Source organism: Jaculus jaculus, chromosome 14 (genome assembly GCF_020740685.1).
Source record: "Jaculus jaculus isolate mJacJac1 chromosome 14, mJacJac1.mat.Y.cur, whole genome shotgun sequence".
Lineage (NCBI taxonomy): Eukaryota > Metazoa > Chordata > Mammalia > Rodentia > Dipodidae > Jaculus > Jaculus jaculus.
Window position 1 is genome coordinate 33,742,419 of NC_059115.1, and position 21,464 is coordinate 33,763,882.

General features: G+C 51.8%; 1 protein-coding gene across 1 annotated transcript; it reads left to right on the plus strand.

Moving 5' to 3' along the window:
- Nucleotides 1-5,062: 5,062 nt before the first annotated feature.
- On the plus strand, nt 5,063-20,900 carry Oxtr (oxytocin receptor). Its single transcript, XM_004651480.2, has 2 exons — nt 5,063-5,969; nt 18,698-20,900. The coding sequence occupies exons 1-2, from the start codon at nt 5,063-5,065 to the stop codon at nt 18,943-18,945; spliced, it is 1,155 nt and encodes a 384-aa protein (XP_004651537.2). The 3' UTR covers nt 18,946-20,900.
- Nucleotides 20,901-21,464: the final 564 nt, after the last annotated feature.

The following is a 21,464-nucleotide window of genomic DNA, read 5'->3' on the forward strand; positions in this document are numbered from 1 at the left end:
AGGCCTGAGTGAATTACTGAGGAGAGACTGAGAGATGATTGCACGCACGGAGGAGCAGAGGGAGGCTACCTGAGCTTGCATCCATGTCTAAATGAATCCTCTGGAGATGGAAAACTACTAGGATGCAGAAGCTCAGGATCTGTTCCGGAGGCAGGGGCAGCCCTGTCCTAGGCCTTTGAAGTTGCATATGCAGCCCTGGCCCTGCCTTCAGGATGCTTAGCCACTTGGGTGAATGGTGTGTCCAGGGGTGATTGCTAAGATTCCCTATGTGATGGCTCACTATAGGACAGAGCATTTCTTCCTTTAAAAAAGTTAGTATAAGTATAGGTAATAAACTATGATAATTCCCTCCTGCCACCCCAATTTCCCCCTCTCAAATCCACCCTTCATTGAATCCCTTCTTTCTAATTAGTCCCTCTTTCTTCTATTTTGATGTCATCATTTTTCCTCTAATATTATGAAGCCTTGTGTAGGTAGTGTCAGCCACTGTGATGTTATGAATATCAAGGGCATTTTATATGTAAAAGATGGTACTGTAAGCAGTCCTATCCTTTCTTTGGCTCTTACATTCTTTCCTGTGCCTCTTCCATGATGGACTCTGAGCTTTGGAAGTTGTGATAGAGATGTCTCAGTGCTGAACACTCCACTGTCACTTCTTAGCACTATGGTGAGTTTTGAGTCATCCTAGTGGATACTACCATCTGAAAAGAGAAGCTTCTCTAACCCAAAGTGAGAGTAGAATTAATATAGGGGCATAAACATCAGTGTTTAGAGGGCATCTTGGTGGGCATGATATATGCATTATGCATTTAGCTAGACAACAGTCGAGGACAGACCATTTCTTAAAGAGGATGCCTTCCCTAGGTGGTGATCCTGCACTCAAGAGAGTGAAATGGCCTGGAAAATGTTTATTTTTCCTTCCCTTCCCTCCTCAAAAATTTAATAAGCATATGTAAGAAATTCCACCATGTCCTAAGCCTTTATTTATGTGCATGCATATTATATATGTGTATATATATATATGTATACACTATACACACACACACACACACACACACACACACACATATATGCATGTGACACGTGTGAGTGTGTGTGTGTGTGTGTGTGTGTGTGTACCAGGCATTAATGTTGGGTGTCTTCTGTGATTGTTCTCCTTCTGATTCTTTGTGACAGGGTCTGTCACTTAAACCAGAGCTTGCTGATTTGGCTTGCTCCAAGGATCCCCTGTCTCGGCCTCTCAAATGATGGGATTACAGGTGGGCTGCTATGCCCACCTGGCATTTTAGGTGAGTGCTAGAGCCCCAAACTCTGGTCCTCACACTTGTGTAGCAAGTGCTTTATACACTGAGTCATCTCCCCAGCCCTGTCTCAGGCCTGTGGAAGTTGTGGAATGCACAACACTAGCCCTGTCTGCAGGAGGCTCAGCCACTCAGGTGGATGGTGAGTGCTATCTCAGGTAACAGTTCATTTTAGATGTCCCCTTGGCTGAGTTGTGGTTTGTGGTCAGACATTCCCCTGGGGGTTTCTGTGAGGGGTGTTTTGTAGAGAAGATTAACTACCGCAAACTGAGAGAACCGAGGAAAGCAGATTTCCCTCCAGAATGAGGGTGGGCCTTATCCAATCAGTTGAAGGTCTTCACTATACTGACAAAAGTGTGACTTCCCTTCAGCAAGATGAAATTCTTTCCTGGGTCTCCAGATAAACTAGCCCACCCTGCAGATTTGGGACTTGCTATTCTCCATAACACAAGACAACTCCTTAACCAAATCTCTGCATATACAGGTCCCAATGGTTGTTTCTTTGAAACACTGACTCAAGTATCTTCCAATTTGACCACACACTTTATGCATGCCTACAGAATCTTCTGCTTGGAACTTCCAGGGTTTCAGTGCCAGTCTCTCTGCATAGCTCCTGTCCTTCCAAGTACCCACACTGCTTCTCAGCCTCAGCAATCCTTGCTCCATCACCTGTGTAACCTCTTTCCCACCAGACTTTGCCTGAGAGGAAATCAAAGGAGCAAAGCAGACTGAGAAGAAGGACACTTTCTCACACTGTTCAGAGACCCTCGGGACTCAATATACATCTTGTGTACCATCAGGGAAAATACTCCTTGCCACTGAGTTACCAAACAAATCCATTCTTTGCATGGTCTTCGAGACCCTTACACATCAATATTGACTCAGTGCTAGAGAGGGGCCAGGCTCTGAGCACTTTATCCCAGCCTCATGGAATTGTTAACCCTCCTAGATGCATCTTGGAGAATTGTGCCTCTTTGCTTCCTAGAGAACAACCAGTTTTGTCAAACTGACTCCCCCCCCCCCCAAGCTGCTCTCTCATCCGCTGAGCACTCTGTCTCCTCTATTAGCATTTATCATCATCACACTAGAACTATGCAAGTGCTTGTCTCTCTGGCTAGCACTCATGGGGATGAGTGCGTGGCCCACTCCCTGTTAGGGACTTTTGGAGGGGTTGCCTGGTAAGTAGAGCCTCTCCTCTCTGCCTGGTTTCTACCCTCAATGGGAAATTAAACAGAAGAGACTCCATGAACATCTCACTAGCATTTTTTTCAGATGAAGGTAAGTTAGAGAACTTAGCTTCTGCCTGATCTAGATGAACTTTCTAAGTGAACTCTCAATGAGATGGATTCACCTGCCATTCGAAGGCTAGACAGGACTTGGCACATGGGGAAGAAGAGGCTATTTGGAGAAGAGGCAGCCCACTCTTTTCCAGGGGGATAAGAGCAGGCTGGCCTCTGCCAGTGAGGGGCTCTTAGTCATTGCAGCCATGGAATGAAGCAGACATGTTGTACCTGTTAGCATTAGCTCTCAGATGGCCTGGGTCATCACATTTCAGAAAATCAGAAGGATGAGACCTTTGACAGTGGCCTTCTTGACCAGTCCTTTCATTTCACATGTGGAGAAACTGACCCAGGGAGAAGGGGATTGTCCAAGAGCACTTACTCTTCGTCTGAGCATTCTGTAACCTTAAGCTGATACTGCATGGCTGATACTATGGGTAATGTTGTGATACAACTCCCAAGGGCTGGAAGACCACCTTTGCCCCCGCCATTAGCCAACGGCGCGGGAATCCCGAGCTGCTCGGGGCATGCTCTTGCAAGTGGAACCTGGGATCAGGGCCCTGGAAGGCTCCACCCCTAGGACCTCTTGGCGCAAAACTGTGTACTGTGGACTCAGGAAAGTCTGCTCTTGGCTCACTCAATTCTCTTCACATAATTAAAAGAAAGAGAAGTGAAATGTCAGAAGGAAATATGCATTTAATTCATTTTAAAGGGCCCGATTACTGTTGAATTGTGGCCTTTTGTGTTCCTGCCTTAGTTCGCACCACTATGAATCACTTCAGAGAATGGTCTTTGGAAAATGAGCAAGGAGGTGGAGAAGCCAGAGGCAGCCCTTAACATTCATTTTCCTCTGACACCATTTAAGATTTTAATTTGGAAGCATGACGAGGATGCAGAAATGACTTTTGGCTCATGGAAAAGCAGAACCACTTTAAATGGAGATAGATTTCATTTTTCTTTTTGGCTTGAGATTTCCACCAAAAACTACGTAAAGAGTGGATATTTTCCAGGGCTGTTTGGAGTAGCAGGCATTTCCAATTCCTTCTTAACAGGAATGTGAACAGAAGTATCCCAAAGTAAGTACTTGTCTGAGTTCATTAAACAAACCAAACAAGGAACGATGGAAAGAAATATTGAAACCAACCTGTTTGAAAAATAATTGCTTTGCGACTTCGTCCCCATCTCCTCAGGGGAAAGCATTGTTCCCCAAAGCTTCCATTTCTGCGAGGCTTAAGAGCTTCTAAACCAAGAAAGGAAGAAAACAGACGGCTATTTACGAGTTCCCTCCCTGAGGAGTTTCAGGGCACGGTGAAGAAGCCCTGGGGACTGACGCCGCGGGGCGAGCTTGACCTGCTCGGCGGGGTCCCCGCCGCCGGCCTCCTCCGCCTAGCGGCCGTGCGCGGAAGTGCGTCCAGGGCTGCGCTGCAGAAAACCCGGCCACGGCCAACCGCGCCGCCCGCCTACGCGATACGCGCGCACCGCCTCGGTGGCGCTCCTGGCTCGCCTCTGGTCCCCATCCAGCCACCTGCAAAGCTGCGGGCTCGGGGATTCCAAAGAGTCCTCCGCGCAGTGACGCGGTGGATGCCACCGGCGGAGGACGCACACGTCTTTGAGGCCATCGGCTGCAGTGCAACTTCCTGGGCGAGCCAAGTTTGGGCTAACCTACGGGCTTGGCTCAGGTAGCTGGGTCCTGCGCAGGGGACACCTGACGGCAGGGACTGTAGAGTCGTGGGGGTGGGAGTGGGCGCGGCCCCCGAGGGGCGTGGGGGTGCTCCGAGAGGGTGACCAGTGACAGGCCGGGAGTGAGAGGCGGAGCCCCTGGCTGTCGGTGCTGGGCACCGTTTGGGGCTGCTGGGCGGGGCGAGATTCCCAAGGGAAGCGTCCACCCCGGGGGTCCGTCTCTTGGGGCGGCGGTGGCTCCGGGAGTGGTCGCGGGAGCGGAGTCCCCAGCCAGCCAGCAGCCCGCGGAAGTTCCCCGGGAGCGGGAGGTAGGAGATGGTGGTCTTGCGGGGCTTGGGAGCAAGTGCCGGAGTAACGCTTCCCAGGACTGGCACTGGCTCGGGGATCCTGCGGACAGGCTTTGAGGGGTCTCTGGGGGCAGAGGCTGGTGGGGAGTCGTAGTCCGGGGGAAGGCAGTTGGTTACGACCCTCCCCTTTTTCCCGGGGAAGAGCGGCTGACCCTCTTCAGGCATCCTTGCTCCCTTGGATGGAGGACTGAGCGCACCTACGGGGCTCAGAGCGGGGAGGACCTCAAATCTCACAATTTGGGGTGGCGGGCGTTCGGGGATTCCCAGGAAGTGCGTCCCACTCGCGTGAAAGGCGAGCGAGCTTTCTTACGGATCTCTCCGTGTGTTTCAGGGCGGAACAGGGCGGGCAGCCCCCGAGGATCCCGGCGCCGAGCCCACCCCGGTCCCCTCCGATACCCCTGGAGGGCGCACCGGGCCCCGCCCCGCAGGACGCGCCCTGAGCGACTCGGCGGTCATGGAAGGCTCGCTGGCGGCCAACTGGAGCGCCCAGGGGCACCCCGCGAGCGCCCCGCCGCCCGGGGCCGAGGGCAACCGCACGGCCGGGCCGCCGCGGCGCAACGAGGCGCTGGCGCGCGTGGAGGTGGCGGTGCTGTGCCTCATCCTGTTCCTGGCGCTGAGCGGCAACGCGTGCGTGCTCCTGGCGCTGCGCACCACGCGCCACAAGCACTCGCGCCTCTTCTTCTTCATGAAGCACCTGAGCATCGCCGACCTGGTGGTGGCCGTGTTCCAGGTGCTGCCGCAGCTGCTGTGGGACATCACCTTCCGCTTCTACGGGCCCGACCTGCTGTGCCGCCTGGTCAAGTACCTGCAGGTGGTGGGCATGTTCGCCTCCACCTACCTGCTGCTGCTCATGTCGCTCGACCGCTGCCTGGCCATCTGCCAGCCGCTGCGCTCGCTGCGCCGCCGCACCGACCGCCTGGCGGTGCTGGCCACGTGGCTCGGCTGCTTGGTGGCCAGCGCGCCACAGGTGCACATCTTCTCGCTGCGCGAGGTGGCCGACGGCGTCTTTGACTGCTGGGCGGTCTTCATCCAGCCCTGGGGCCCCAAGGCCTACGTCACGTGGATCACGCTCGCAGTCTACATCGTGCCGGTCATCGTGCTGGCCGCCTGCTACGGCCTCATCAGCTTCAAGATCTGGCAGAACCTGCGGCTCAAGACGGCGGCGGCAGCCGAGGGCGCGGCGGTCGGCGGCGGGGGACGCGCGGCGCTGGCCCGGGTCAGCAGCGTCAAGCTCATCTCCAAGGCCAAGATCCGCACGGTGAAGATGACCTTCATCATCGTGTTGGCCTTCATCGTGTGCTGGACGCCGTTCTTCTTCGTGCAGATGTGGAGCGTCTGGGACACCGACGCACCCAAGGAAGGTAGCGAGGGTGGAGACAGGGAGGGCGGTGGGCCAGGCTCTAATTCCAGGGTTGCCACACCTCCAGGGCTCTGGGATCTCCTGCAGCGCCGTCATCCCCTGGCCAGTAGAGCCTGGGCAGCTAAACTCCCCGAGCTTCCACAACTTCATCCATCCTCTGCAACGCGGAAATAATGACAAATGCACCACCTGCCACTAGGTGATAGGGGAATGAGATGAGAAAATGCAGGTCAAGTTACCAGCACAGGCCTTGGCCAGCTTACGGACTGTAGGTCCTTACTGTGGAGGAGAAACTGAGCAAGTGGTTGTCTTTCCTCGCAGTGAGCCAGGCTGAAAGTAGGTTTCCAATTCATCCAGGCTCAGCCTCTGTCTTCTTTAAGTTCACTTTAAAGTATTTTTTTTTTTATTTGCAAGTGGAGAAAGAGAGATAGAAGAGAGACAGACAGAGAAAATGAGTGTGCCAGGGCCTGCAGCCACTGCAAATGAACTTCAGGTGTATGTGCCACTTTGTGCATCTGGCTTCACGTGGGTGCTGGGGAACTGAATCTGGGTTGTTAGGCTTTGCAGGCAAGCAAAACCTCAACTGAGCCATCTCTCCAGCCCCTAAACTTCTCTTTCTATTGAACTTCTACTTTAAATTCCAGTCTGTCTGGATCCATGAGATCAAGGTTGGATGTGGCTCCTCAGGAAGAGGGCAGTTTATTGATATACAGCTGAAAGGTGTCTCTTGGGCCCTCTGGGGGCGGTGAAATCAAACCCTGGTGCCCCTCATATCTGGTGGAGGTGATAGGGAGGTAAGTACCACAAGGTGCCCTGAGCAGGGCTGGAGTGCCCGGGACTGAGCCTTGGCCTTGGGGTAGAGAGAAGAGGGCAGGGAGGGTGCTCAGGCTTGTGTGAGCTCCACTTTGGAGACCCACAGAGATTATAGGGTGGTGGCCTGTGTCTATCACAAGGCCAGGAGGAGGGGACGAGTGGACATCCTGGGGAAGGAGCCTGGGGAAACAATACTCCAGAGCTCTGGAACTTATAGCTGGTTCTGGGCGGTGGCCTCCAAGGAGTATCACACAGCCAGTCAGCCCCCTCACTCCTGCCACTACTTCAGTAGTTTATCTAGAAAGAGCAGAGGCACTGATCACAGGGGTGGGGGAACACACTGCTGCACACCTTTCTTTGGGGGAGCAGTGCAGCACACATCTAGAGAGACCTCCACTTGCCTCACAAGCTTGTCAAAGAACACTCAGGAACCCTGCCTTTCTACCTCCAGACGGTTCAAATGTCCTGCTCCCAATGATCACAAAGCCACCACCCTGGGAGCCTGAAATCACAGTAGAGATGATCTGCATTTCCTTTGATGGCTTTGTTTTGGTGCCTTCCAGAAACCAAACTCCTGGCTTTACCACGCACTCCCAGCGGGCTCTATAGTGGCCAGGACACGTGTCATTGGACATTTATTGAGGACATGTGGTACGCAAGGTAAAGATTGTCATGAGGACTTGGCGAGTCAGCCTGACTGCAGCATGTGGTCCCTGGTCACACTTTATAGAGTGTTCCAGGCCCAGAAAGGAGAAGGCATTTGTAAGGAGTCACACAGCAGATTTGGGCAGAGCAGCAGCTTAACTTGAGGTTTCCTGCATGAGGCCTTTTATGAAAGTTCCATGATTCAGGAGCTGGGAAGGGTGGACAGAAGCCAGTGTGGAAGATTCTGAGTAAGGCCTGGGTCACACCTTTTTGCTTAGCAGTAACCAAAGAGACCAGCCTCACAGCTGGAGTGTGAATGCCAACTGCTAAGGAAGTGAGAGGGATACCCCATAGAGCACATCTGGGTGGGACCCAGTGCCCATGCACTTAGCAGCTCTGAGACACTGGCTGAGGGGCCCCTTTGTCCCTGGATAATTAGTGTCTGGCTTTTAGGTTGATGACTGTCCTTCAGTCCCATCATCTCTTCCACCCATCTTGTGATTTTTCTGCCTCTTTCTTTCCATTCCCACCCTCTCTCATGGCTTTCTTTTGTCTCACCTCCCTCTCACTTTCTGTTCTTCCTGAGAATGAGGGTATACGCCACTTCACAGGGTGTAATCATGAAGCTTCAGACTTAACTGGGCTTTAAAAGTGTGTGTTTATGCATGTGTGCATATGTGCATGAGAGAGAGAGACAGAGACAGAGACAGAGACAGAGACAGAGACAGAGACAGACAGACAGACACTGGGGTGAGGCCAGCATCTTTGAGGCTTATAGGGCTGTTCTCTCTCACTGTGGGTAAAAACTTCAGTCTCAAGCTAAGGGCAGGAAGCTGTGGGCTTTTATAACATCTGGTTCCTGGCTTCTTTGCTGCTAAAGTCATTCCCAGAGCAGGAAAAGTCCTCCAAGCTTCTCTTGGTCTCCCTGGCATTCTGTGCAGGTGGGGAGAAGACCATGACTAGAGAGTAACCCAGGGGGGGTTTCTGACACTACTGCGGCCAGGGTGCCCCCTTGTCCATGCACTGCCAGGATCACAAGGCCACATGAGAGGCTCCTGGGCACAGAGGGAGAACTAAAGCTCTGGCTGCCAGCTGGTTGTCTCCAGCCTTGGCCTCGGGACTTCAAGGGTCAGGGTGGACATGAGCTCAGAGGAACACATGCCCTTGCACCCACTTGGCCTTGAACAACCCAGAGGAACATCTGAGGCTGGGTGGGAGGATGTGCTGGGGACACGGAGTGAGTGCACAGTCCCTTTCCTTTACAGCAGCAACCAGGCTCTCTCTGGGAATCATAGAAGCCAGTGAGGGTCTGGGGTGGCCTGGAGGCTGGCTGCAAGCTGGGGTTTCACTGCAGTACACTGTGCATGTGGAGGGTAATGCGGCACCTTTCTCAGTTGGCCTGCAGTAAAGGAAGCTTCTGGTTGCTCCTAGACTTCACAGTTGAGCAGTCTGTGACTCTGAGGAAGAACAGGGCTCTTTTCTCTCGTGTGTTGACTGTCACAGGCGTGAGGAAGGGTCTGAGAGACCAGGAGACCTCCACTGCAGAGACACTGCAAGAGATGGTAGGGAGCCCCAGTTCTTCTGCAGGGCAAGTGGGGGCAATTTGCCACATGTGGCCCGAGCATGAAGACTGTTCTGCCATTTTGTCACTTCTGTGCCTTGAGCTGCCCACCTCCCCGAGCCACAGCTCAGCCCTGGATGGTCAGGGCAGCAGAGCCCATTCAGTGGGCTTGTAACGGGGTGAAGTGCTGTGGCTAATGGACCAGCATCATTGCCTCCCTGCCACCTCATTCTATTTTTACAAGCCTTTGTTGGCAAGTTGGCATTGACCATGAGAATCTTAGAAGCCATCCCTGATGGAGGCAGTGAGGGTGTTTTCCCCTGGAGCCCTGGGTGGAGGGGGGTAACAAGGCCTACTAGACAAGAGATGGTGTGTAGGGGTGGGAGGGGGAGAGTGAAAAGCTTGTGTCTGTGAGTAAGGCAAGAGGTGCCCTTGTCCACAGCTGTCTACCCTGCTTGCTGGCACATACTTGATGTCCAACCCAGCACTGGATACTCACTGAAGGTGCAACCAATGCCCAATTGCCAAATGCATGGAATGTGAAAGGGGAGCAGGAAATGAGGCAGGATGCATTTGAAGAGCTGGACTTGGGGAGGCAGGCTTTCTAAGCCATTGAACTGGTCACCAGTAGGAGTGAGCAGCCCGTCACTGGGGTACCCTAGCACCTGCAGCATGCTGGGCCAGGAGAAAGGTGGAGCTCATGGGAACCTGTGTCTCGTCTGTAGAAGGATTCGCCCAGCCCTGTGTTTCTGTGGCTCTGTTGCTCTCCAGTGTCACTGTCCACCTTCTTTCTCTCAAATACTGTACCTACAGCGGGGGAACCTCAAAGGGGCTTAGTCTTCAGGTAACACAATCTTGTGGTGAGTAGCAGAGAAATCAAGCAGAGGAGTACTGGGAAGGTTCTTCCCTTTTGGAGCCAGAGCACACTCCAGCTTGGCCCTGCTGGGTATAAATCATAATTACATGGATGGTTCCTGGCCAGACTCTTGCTAAAGGGGTGGCTGAGAGCACATGGAGGCTTTGGGCTACTGCCCATGTTTCCCCTGGGTTTTGTTGCAGGGTGACTTCATCCTCTTTACCTCCCAAAGTCTGATGAGAAGCATAAACCAAGCAGGGTGAGGCTTTGCTCTGTCCTTTTCTCCATTTGATGGGTCTGAGTTGGCTGAGGGGCAACGAGCTCATAAAGCAGAGGGCATGAAGGCTGTGGATCTGGGGGTGCTCAGCTGAAGCTGGGCCATGGCATGCTGTCTGCAGAAGCTGGCCTGTGACTACATTCTGCCCGCCTTGACCTCACCACCTTACACTGACAGTTGAGGGTTCCCCAAAGGCTCACTCCTCATTTTGGGGCTAGGAGAGAACTTACCTTGACTCTGAATGATCTGTAGGGATATCAGGCCCTGCCTACCTGATGTTGATGACAGCAACAAAGGAGCAAGAGTCCTTCCCAGAGACCTGGTCCTGTTGCCACCTGTAAGATTGGGTCTGTCAATGGACTCTGGGCTTTGGCCATTCCCATCTCAGCCATCTCTATCTTGTGATGGACTGAGACACCCTATCTGGGTATCAATTTGGACAAAGTGAGGAGTTAGGTGAACACCCACTCATGGGTCACCTGTGTGTGCTGGGCTGTCTCTGGTCCTCACCAAACTTAGCAAGGTTGGGGCCCAGTCTGTCTGCTGAGATTCCAGACACCACTGCTCAAGATCTGTGTAGAGTCAATAGTGAGCCAGGGTCTGGCCTCTGGACCCTGTGCCACCCCTTCCCCTGTACAGGGGCGGGCATTTCCCCAAGGATATCTGCTGCCGTTGGTGCCAGGAGCTCTTGGGGCACTTGTCAAAAAGCTGGTTTCAGGAGCCAGACAGATGGCTCAGTGGTTAAGTGCACTACCCGTGCAAGTCTGAGGGCTTAGGGGGCCTGAGACCACCTGAGTTGGAATCTCTAGAACCCAATAAACAGCTGGGAACAGCCACGTGCACCTGCAGCCCCAATCCTGCAGAGGGATCAGAGAGCAGGGAATTCCTTCTGGGCTTGTGAGATGCAGCAAGCTCCATTGTAGGAAGACCCTGCTCAGACAAGAAGGGGGGATGGAGCTGCACTCTCAAGATCAACTCTGGCTGTTGCAAGTGAGTGCCCCTCGCTGCAGGCAAGTGCATGGGGCACCAAGTTAATACACATATCCACAGAGGGGAGAGGGAGGGAGAGAGAGAGAGAGAGGGAGGGAGGGAGAGAGGGAGAGAGAGAGAGAGAGGAAAAGCAAAGCTGGGTCTGGGCCTCACTGAAGACCCACAGGAGCAGAGCTAACATTCCCTTTCTGCCCCATCGTCCTGACATCTTGGCTTATTGAAATATCCAAGTGCCCGGGGACAGCCCTACAGCCCTTACCACCTTAGCTGTAGCACCTCACCATCAGGACTTTGCTTTGTATTTGTCACCTCCTTCTTGGTTTGAAGTATGACCCTTCATCTAGCCATCCACTTTGTGCTGGATCGTGTGTATGTGTGTGCACATGTGTATATGTATCCATGCAGGTGTACGTGATTCTCAGGCAGCTATCCTATGCATTGTGGGGTGCTAAGCAGCATCCCTAGATCAACCACAGGCCATACTAGGACCCCCTGTCACTTGTCACCACTGAAAATGTCTCTAGACATTGCCAAGTGTCTGAAAAGGAGCAGGACGTGCCTGGTTCGGGGCCAGGGGTTGAGCTGCTGTGGAGGTCTGACCTAACCTAATACCACCAAGTGAGTGGGTGATGGCTCTCTGGCCAGCCTGCCCATGGCACAACTCCAAGGATACCTTTCATGGTCTGTGCAAGGGATGCTCTGAAGAGCTCTGCAGTGCGCATCCCGAATAGCTGGACATGGCAGCCTCCATCACTGCCAGCACCACGAATCCTTCCTGTTTCTCTGTGAAGGTAAGTGCAGCATTCTACAGGCAAGAAGTTAGTACCTGTGTGTCATCTGGGGGGTCCTGCCCTCATAGCTCCACTCTGAATATCAGATCTCCAGGGAGGGGAATTGACAAGGGCCCCCGACTCCCTGGCCAGCATCTGGCTGCATGCATATGGGCAGTAAGGCTAAGGCCACCCTCAGAGCTCGACCAGGGACACTGCACTTCCTGGCAGGCTAAGATCTGGCTTTTATACCCCACTGTGAATCTGGTGGACCAGCAGCCAGACCCTGGGCTGGTGGCCAGCCCTCCCTGGAGCTCAGTCTCCGGGGTTGAAAATAGAGCCAGGAAGGTGGGATATGCATACGAGAGGATTGCTTCTGTCAAATGAGAGGTACATGTTAGCAAGTGCTGGGGCTCTGGGAGCCAGTGCCATTGAGGGCATGGGAATGGTTTTGAGAGCCAGGGTGGCAAAGTGGCGAGGGTGGCAGTGAGGTGGTGGCCAGATGGCCCAGGGGTACTGGGGACAAGTGGGGCGATAGGTCACAGATGCAGTGCCTTGTCCCTAGGCAGTGGGGAGCCTGGTGGGGCAGGCTCAGCTTTGGCTGCAGTGCCCAGCCTGGACCCGTACGTGAAGGAGAGCGAGTGTACAGAGCTCCTGGACACTGTGCTCCTGCACCCGGCCTCTCTGCGCTCCTCCACTGCTCAGCTGGCTGCTTAAGCTTCCATTCTAGGACTCCGCCCTCTGTGACCGTGCCTCATGCTGACCAGTCACTGCCGCTCATTCTGTTTCCTTCTACTTGACCTTGAATGTCTGTGTGAACTTCATTTTCCTGGAGAGGATCTGTTGAGTCCAGTCACTTTGTTAGCAGGCCGTTTCCTGTCGTCAGGCAGAGAGATGGTCTTTTTCCTTTCCTGCATGTTAGCAGAGGTGGTTGATTTATCAGGACGGCCAGTCTGCTAATTTCATGCTTCAATTCAGGTCAGTCCTTATCGACCTCTTCCTACTTTCCAGTCTCTGCTTGTAGCCAGGGACAGAGCCACAGAAGGGATCAAGTCCCCAGCCAGGGAGCATAAACAAAAATAAGCACGATGAGATGATGCCGTCCCGGAAGGCTTTATTTATCATGTAATGTGAATGCTGTGAGGAGGGATTACTTGATTCTTCCTGGGGGAAAAACACCAAGAGGGTTTCAAAGAGGAGGCAGTACTTGGAAAAGGTTTTGAAGGCAGACTAGAAGCTCACTATGCAAGAAGCAGGAGCATAGTTGTGTGTTGAGAACAGGGGACAGTTACTTCATCTTATCCCCTGTTGTCTACCCAGACAAGTGGGGCTCATTGGAAAGATGCTTCCCAAGCTCAATTGTATGTGAGTCATGCAGGACCTGATTAACAAGGCCAATCAAATTGGATATGTCTGGAGTGCAGAGAGAAGCTCATTTTAACTTCTGTAGCCCAGACCGGCTCCTCCTCTCACCCTTGCAGAGCAGGGGCTGGACGCACTGCTGCGAGTTCTAGAACAATCACAGTTGTAAAGCTGTGGGCTTTGCAGCAGCATCCTGTGCTTGGACTGGTGTTGGGACACTATCTTCATATAAGCATATGCTTAGAAATAATATTTTAAAATGCTTTCCTTGGGAGGGACTGAAGAGATGGCTTAGCATGTGTCTAGAGTTTGTTTGCAGTGGCTGGAGCCCCTAGCATGCCCATTCTTTCTCTGTATCTGTCTCTCATTTCTCTATCTCTCTCTTGAGAATTAATCAAAATATTTGAAAAACCTTCCCTGGGACTGGAGAGATGGCTCACCAGTTATTATTTGCCTGAAAATCATAAGGAATGAGGTTTGTTTCCTCAATAACCACATAAGCCAGATGCACAAGGTGGCACATGCATCTGGAGCTCATTTGCAGCAGCTGGAAGCCCTGGTGTGCCCATTCTCTTTCTCTCTCTGCCTCTTTCTTTCTCTGTCATACTCTCTCTAATAAATAAAATTTAAAAGATTGAAAAGCCTTCCCTGGGCCAGCTGCCACATACCTCCTGGGTCCTGTAGGAAGAGAGCTTGTCGCCAGTTCTGCACAGTTCAGGACAGGCCTTGCCCAAGTGGCTGGCTTCCCCCGCAGTGTCTTCTCCAGTGGCTGCGGCACTGACTCAGGTGGGCTGCAAGTCTGAATCGTGTGAGTGCCTTAGGAAAAGCACAGCCTGGAGGGCCTGGCCAGCTGCCTGTCAGCTGTCCTGAGCTAATCTGGGACCTCAGTTCAGGGTGGAAGGAGTGTCGGGAAGTCTGAAGGGGAGAGTTCTTGGGGTGTGAGTAAAGCTGGGCTGCTGGGGATGGAATGCCTGGCACGCGCTGTTCACCGGTGACCTCTGCCTCCTGCCCTATACATGACTCATGGCACTGGGCAAACATACAGTGGGCTCTCAGCTCCAGGGTGGTGGGTGGCCACTTCTGCCCAGACCTCCTAATTAGGCACAGAGGAGCCCCAGTTAAGGTCACCCTGGTCTCCAGCCCACCAAACCTCCTCCAAGTGCTGTACCTCCATTTAGTTCAGGGCTCATCTTTTCCCTCCCTCTTTCCCACACCCTTGAGACCAGGAGTTTGGGGGCACTCTGTGGCCCCTGGTGCCGGCTCAGGCCTGGCTGGCTGGCTGGGACCCAGTGGACAGTCAGACATACAACCTCGCTCTCTCCAGGAAGTGCTAAGCCTGAGGCCAGTAGGCAGGCAAGTGAACGAGTGCCTCCCACTCATCCTCTCTCATGGGCAGGGACTAGCCACAGCAGCCTGGGCACTTGCCCAGGGCCTGATCTATTTTTTGGCAGGCGAGTGGGAGATGAGATTTGAAAGGAAAAATGGCTCTTCTGAAGTCCCTGGACTCTCTTAATTGTATTTGCATCAACCTTTTGGATTTCTGTGTGAGTGTGCACATGTGCACGTGCATGTGCCTGCATGTGTGTGCCTGTTAGTGGTGTGTATGGGCGTGTGCATGCATATTCATGTATGTGTGTGCTAAAGTAGGTGTGTGCATGTGTGTGGTGGCCAGAGGTCAATGTTGTGGGTATTAGTCACTCTCCACCAAATTGTTGAGGCAGGATCTTTACGTGAACTTGGAGCTGACTCAGGTAGACTGGCTAGCCAGCGTGACCTGGTGGTTTTCCTGTCTCCATCCACCTTCCCAGCACTGGGAAGACAGGCATGCACCACCACAACCAGCTTTTACGTGGGTTCTGAGGATCAAACTCGTCTACATGTTTGCCTAGTGACCCTTCTCCCCAGACCCTTGGGGGCTTCCCAGGTTGCTGGCATGGTAAATTTTTCCCCAGAGGATTATCATGAGTTTTTTGTAATAACATCTCATGCCCGGAGCTCTATTTTTCTTTTTTTTTTATTTTCATTTTATTTATTTGCAAGAAGAGAGAGGATATGACTATGAATATGGGCATGCCAGGGCCTTTAGTCACTGCAAATGATCTCCAGATGCATGTGCTACTCTGTGCATCTGGCTTTATGTGGGTACTAGGGAATTGAATTCTGATTGTTGGGCTTTGCAGGCAAGTGCCTCATCCACTGAGCCATCTCTTCAGCCCCTTCTTTTCCTTTTCAATTTTTGAGAAGTGCTGTAAAAAAGGAACAGAGGGCAGTTTCTTTAATTGGTCTGTGCTCAGAAGTCCCCAACTTCAAGCTTTAATAAGTCCCCACAGCTGACCTGTCCTTTATCAGCAACACCAACGTCTCATCATTCACAAATCCCTTACACTTTAGAAGATGTTTCCATTTTCTCAGTGTCCCACGTGACCTTTGTACAGATGAGAGAAGTGGCACTCAGAGGGTAGATGTGGTTCAGAGAGTGACCAGGTGGAAGGGAGAGGGATTTGGGCCCAAGGGCTTGCTGAGCCGGCTGTGTTTGGAACTCCTTGTTCCTTCCCTCCCCGCTCTCCTCTTTCTGGCACATCTGCGTCCTAGGCTTTGGGGTCTGCTTTTTCTCTGCCCTGGCTCCATGGTGGCTCTGCTCTGTGGGATTAAGGAGGCCATGCTCACAGCAAGCTTTCATGGCCCTGCAGGGAAGACTGAATGCAGACCAGGTGCCTGGCCTTTGCACACCTGCACTTGAACATGTGTTGGATGTGGCTGCCAGAGTCCTTGCATGGGAGGCCCCAAGGCATGGTAGCTGGGGAGTGAGTGCCAAGCCATGAAGGGTGGGGACCACGGTGACCCCTACCAGCTTGAAGGCAGCAACCATGTCCAACTCACCTTTTCAGTGCCCCAAGAGCCCAGCTGCTGGCATATTGTACAAGAAGACTGTAGACATGGCCAGAATCTCAGGGTGGGAAAGCGTTAGGAGTGGTGTGGCCCTGGAACCTCAGCTGACTGCAGGTGACTAGAAGGCCGTGAGGACAGCTGCACAGGTGTTCGCAGCATGGCCAGTGCAGGGTAGGGACTGGGCTGATGCTCTTCTGCAGGAAATGGGCCTTGAATTCTGCAGCAAAGCTCAGATATGTCCAGAACCCCAAGGAGGACAGCGTGAGCCACGGGCACATGTATGTGATGCTACCTTGTTTGTTATCTGGAAGAGCTGCCACACCCCCAAGCTGGTCCATCTTACGGTGTGCTTAAACCTACCAGAAACTCACACGCTAGCAGGAAAGGCAACTCTGCCCTGAAGGCTGCAGGCTGGAGGTCATGTTGGTTGGCCTTCTTGGCCCAGGAGCCACACTGCAGCCACTCAGTGGCAGATGCTGCCATGTGGTGGGAAGCATCCAGAAGCTCAGCCAGTGTGTTTTCTATTCTTGGCCTCACCCAGGGTACCTCATTTGCGGACCCACCCCAGCCCAGGGAGCACCTGCTCCCCCTTATTTCCCACGCAGGGTTATAGCAGGAGTGACCTTACCAAGTGCCTATCTTGGCAGCAGCACTGTTGACGCGAGCGAGGCCGGGCTCGCTGTTTAGGAGGCCAGAGTCCTAAGGCACACTTGCAGCCTTCCTGTGAAGGAGGGCTTTTAGGATTCCCATCTCAAAGATGGAGGAGGTGAGGTTAAGAAAGATTAAGTAGTTCCCTCGATAATACACAGCTCCCAAGTATGGGGCCAGATTCACACCCAATTCTGGGTGACTCTGCAACAAAGGCACCATGCCATTCCACTAACTGTTATGGGGAAAAGTGGTCTGTAGCCCACCCAGTGCCCCTCATAAGGCACCCCATGAAGAATTATCAGACTTTCCCTGTAAAGGGCCAGGTGGAAAATATTGTGCACCTGTGGGGTCTTGTACACAACTGCTCTACTTTGTCCTTAGTGCACAAGAAGCCTGTGAACGTGGTCAGAGCTGTGTTCTGATAAAACTTTATTTATAAAAACAGAGTACAGGCAGGCTTTGGCTGGCAATCCAATCTGCTGACCTTGAGTTTGCATTTGGGGACCCATCTGCTGAGAAGGACGTGGGTCTGGTAGGAGATGCTCTGGTTCCCTCTGGGGAGTGCAGGAGCTGTTCCATCTTGGCCAATGCTGAATTTGTTTTTGGGAACAGGAAAGTTGTCATTTGTCCCTCCACATATGTGTGTGATTTCCCAGAGAAGGTTTGTTCTCTGGAACCAACCAGACTTGTGAGAATTCAAACCTATTTTTTTAAAGGACCTGGCTTCATTACATAAAGGTAGGAACCCAGGCTACCTTTCTGTGTGTCCTTGGGATGGTCACCTTCCTTGTCTAAGCTCCTCTCACTTGGCCTGTGCAGTGCAAGTGTACTGGGGGACGGAGCCCTCCTGGGATGCTGTACCGCTATGACAGTGCTAGGCAGAGACTGATGATCCGTGATCCTGGCGCGATCACATGCTCCCTTGGAAACAGCATTATGAAAGGATAATACTTTTCCCTGCCAAGTCTGTTCCCACTCATCTGTTATCCCAGGCAGTTTTGCTAGATACTGGGAAGGGCAACATGGCTTAAATAATTTGTGGTAAGTGCAGGAAGCAGAGTGAAGGGAAATCAGTCACACAGAGAGACTGCCAGTGGCTCTCAGGTACCTGTGGACTCTCCTTCTTTCCAGGGTTCCATCTTTCAAGCATCTTCTTTCCTGCCTCTTGCCTGCTGGAAGTCCCAGAATTTGTCACTTCTCGATCCTGGGCCTTTAGTTCTGCCCCTTCCTTCCTTTGGAGCCTCCAAACAGCCCTCCTCCTGGTTCTGCGGTTACCAAATTTAAGACCACTACAAGAACAAGAACCCCAGACTTATTTATTTTTTTTTACCCTTTCTGCTATGAAGTAACTTGAGTAAGATATTTTCATGGTCCTTCTCATTTTGTTTACTTTTGTGTCTTTAGAGCCTGGCCTGGTGTGTGACCTATGGTCTGATGGCAGCCACCATTTGCTGGGTGCTTACTATACACCAGGCACTGGCTTCCAGGAGAGTTGGAAACCCTCCTTGTCTCTATGTGAAGATCAGGGACCTCTCAGGCAGTTACTGAGATAGCTTCTGGGACAGGCTGGGCTGTGTCGAGGAGAGCCTGCAGCTCTACGCTACCTCGGTGTCCTTCCACACAGTAGCAGGCACTCAGCACCCCTCGGGTGAATGATGAAGGAACAGGTGACCACAATGTGTACTATGTCTGTGGAGGGAGAGAGGCCTGTAGCATCCAGGGAACAATTCCAGGACTATGCTGAGCCTTGGTTAGATTGGGGATCATGCCCTGAGCAAGGCTATAGGAGGAAGACACACTTTGTCTCTTTACCACCCTGGCAATCCAGGCCACAGCGCGTAAACTGGGCGGGTCTGGCATGGCTCCGCACTCACTCTCCCTCTCCGATCTGCTCTTCTCTCCACCCTCCCTGCAGCCTCCGCCTTTATCATTGCCATGCTCCTGGCCAGCCTCAACAGCTGCTGCAACCCTTGGATCTACATGCTCTTCACGGGTCATCTCTTCCATGAACTGGTGCAACGTTTCCTGTGCTGCTCCTCCAGCTACCTGAAGGGCAGCCGGCCTGGGGAGACGAGTGTTAGCAAGAAGAGTAACTCATCCACTTTCGTCCTGAGCCGCCGCAGCTCCAGCCAGAGGAGCTGCTCCCAGCCTTCCACGGCATGAGCCACAGGCCTGGGCCACAGCCACCTGTGGCTTGGGTAGGACTGACTGTGGGCTGGGCAGTCCGCCCCTTGGTGTCTGTGCACTGATCCATGTAAGGTGCCTATCAGTTTATGTCTCCAGTCCCCCTTGGGGTGGCTGGAGTGTGGGGCAGATGCTGCCTGGGGTGGGGAAACATCTCTGTGGTGGGAGATGATAGGGTGACTCAGCCGTAATATGATTCTCTGGACCTTGACTGGGCTCCCACCTGTGCTTCTGTTCCCCTGACCCAAGGGCTCCTGGGTTGTGGGTGGGCTCTTTCCCCCTGGACCTGCACTTTCTCTCCATCACCTTTTTGTTCTTTTATTGTGAGGTCTTGTGAAAGGCATTAGTGACAAGTTAGATCAGGAAACTCCATTTGCTGGACTTGGGATAAGGACTGGGAAGTGAGACCATGAATTGGAAGGGTGGCGCTAATTTCCTTCTGACCCTGGAGGGATTTTGCCTCCAAGAGGACATATCTTGGCATCCTTGGGGACCATTATGTCTGAAGGCAGACATTTAACACAGGAAGACAATGAAAATTTGGGTTGAACATGTTGAAGGTGATGTTAACAAGCACTTGGAAAAGAAAGAGAAATAAGAAACAAAGGAAGAAGTCAAACTCTTTGTAGATGACAATATTGTATGCCTAGGAAATCATAAGGAACACATACGTGCAACCTTATGTGAACTAGAAGATGGCTTTAGCGAGGTTGCAGGGGCAAGATCAATGTGCAAGAATCTATTATATTTCTTTATACTACTGATAACCCTGTGGAAGTAAATTTAAGAAACAATTCAACTTGGGGCTGGGGAGATGGCTCAGTCAGTCAAGTACTGGCCATGCAAACTGGAGGACCTGCATTTGATACCCAGCACCTGTGTGAACAGTGAGCATGGCACAGCTGCCTGAAACCCCAGCCCTGCGAGGCAGAGGCAGCAGCACCTCTGGGGATTGATGGGTACATAGTCTAGCTGGATTGGTGAGCTCTGAGTTCAGTGAGAGAGCCTGTCTCAAAAAATAAGGTGGAGGAACACACCTCATGTTGACCTCTGGCCTCCCCACATATGTGCGTGCACACACACATGCACATATACACACAGACAGACAATTCCACTTATAAAATCACCAGAAATAATAAAATTGGAATACAGTTAACAAAGGTGTTATAAGACTGGTACCCTGAAAGCTGCAGAACACCATGTGGGACATTGAAGACAACTTAAATGGAAAGACATCTGTGTTTGTAGTTCAGAAACTTAACATTGCAGAGGTTTGAGGAAAGCCTTATTAACATCCTAGATGCTTCTTCAGAAGCTGACATGCTGATCCTGACATTCCTAAGGAAATGCAGACAATCTAGAATAGCCAAAAGTCCTGGAAACTGAAAATGAAAGCTGTTGGATACCCTTCCTTCTTTTCAAACAACTACTATAAAGCTGCAGAAACTACAACTGTGTGGTACTGGCTTCTGAATAGGCATGGAGCAATGAAACAGAGTACGGAGTACATGTATGAGCACTTCCATTAATGGCCAGTTAACTATCCAACTGGTGCCAACAATTTTATTAGGGGAAGAATAGTGTTTTCAATTAATGAGTTGGCTATGTACATAGAAATGAGTGAAGTTTGAGCCTTACTCACATTATATACAAATGCCAACTCAAAAGGCATCAGAAACCTAAATGTAAGAGCTGAAGCTCTAAAACTCTTAGAAATGCCTATCAACTGATGAATGGATAAATGAAATGTAATATATAGATAAAACAGAATATTACTCTGCCCTAAAAAGAAATGGAGTATGCATTCATACTATAACACTGATGGACTTTGCATATATTTTTCTTTTTTCTTTATTTATTTTAGAGTGACAGATAGAGAGAAAGAGGCAGAGAGAGAGAGAGAGAGAGAGAGAATGGTCATGCCAGGGCCTCCAGCTACTGCAAACGAACTCCAGACACGTGTGCCCCCTTGTGCATCTGGCTAATGTGGGTCCTGAGGAATCAAGCCTCGAACTAGGGTCCTTAGGCTTCACAGGCAAGCGCTTAACTGCTAATCCATCTCTCCAGCCCCCATATATTTTTCTAAAAGAAAGAAGCCACTTGACAAAAAGCCATATACTATCTGATGCCATTGACATGAAATCAGCAGACCTGTAGGCGTGAGTACAGATTAGTAGTTGCTAGGGTATGGCAAGGAATGGGAAGTGAATGATGAGAATATGGGGTTTCTTTTATTGGGTGATGAAAATGTTCTGGGATATGTGGTGAGGTGCACAATTTTGAAAACCTACTAAAAACCACTGAACAATACACTTAAAAAATACAAAGCAGGGCTGGGGAGATGGCTTAGCAGTTCAGGCACTTGTCTGTGAAGCCTAAGGATCCATGTTGGACTCTCCAGATCCCACATAAGCCAGAGATGCATAAAGGTTAAGGCAAGCACAAGGTGACACACGCCCACTAGGTGGCGCAAGTGTGTGGAGTTCGATTTCAGTGTC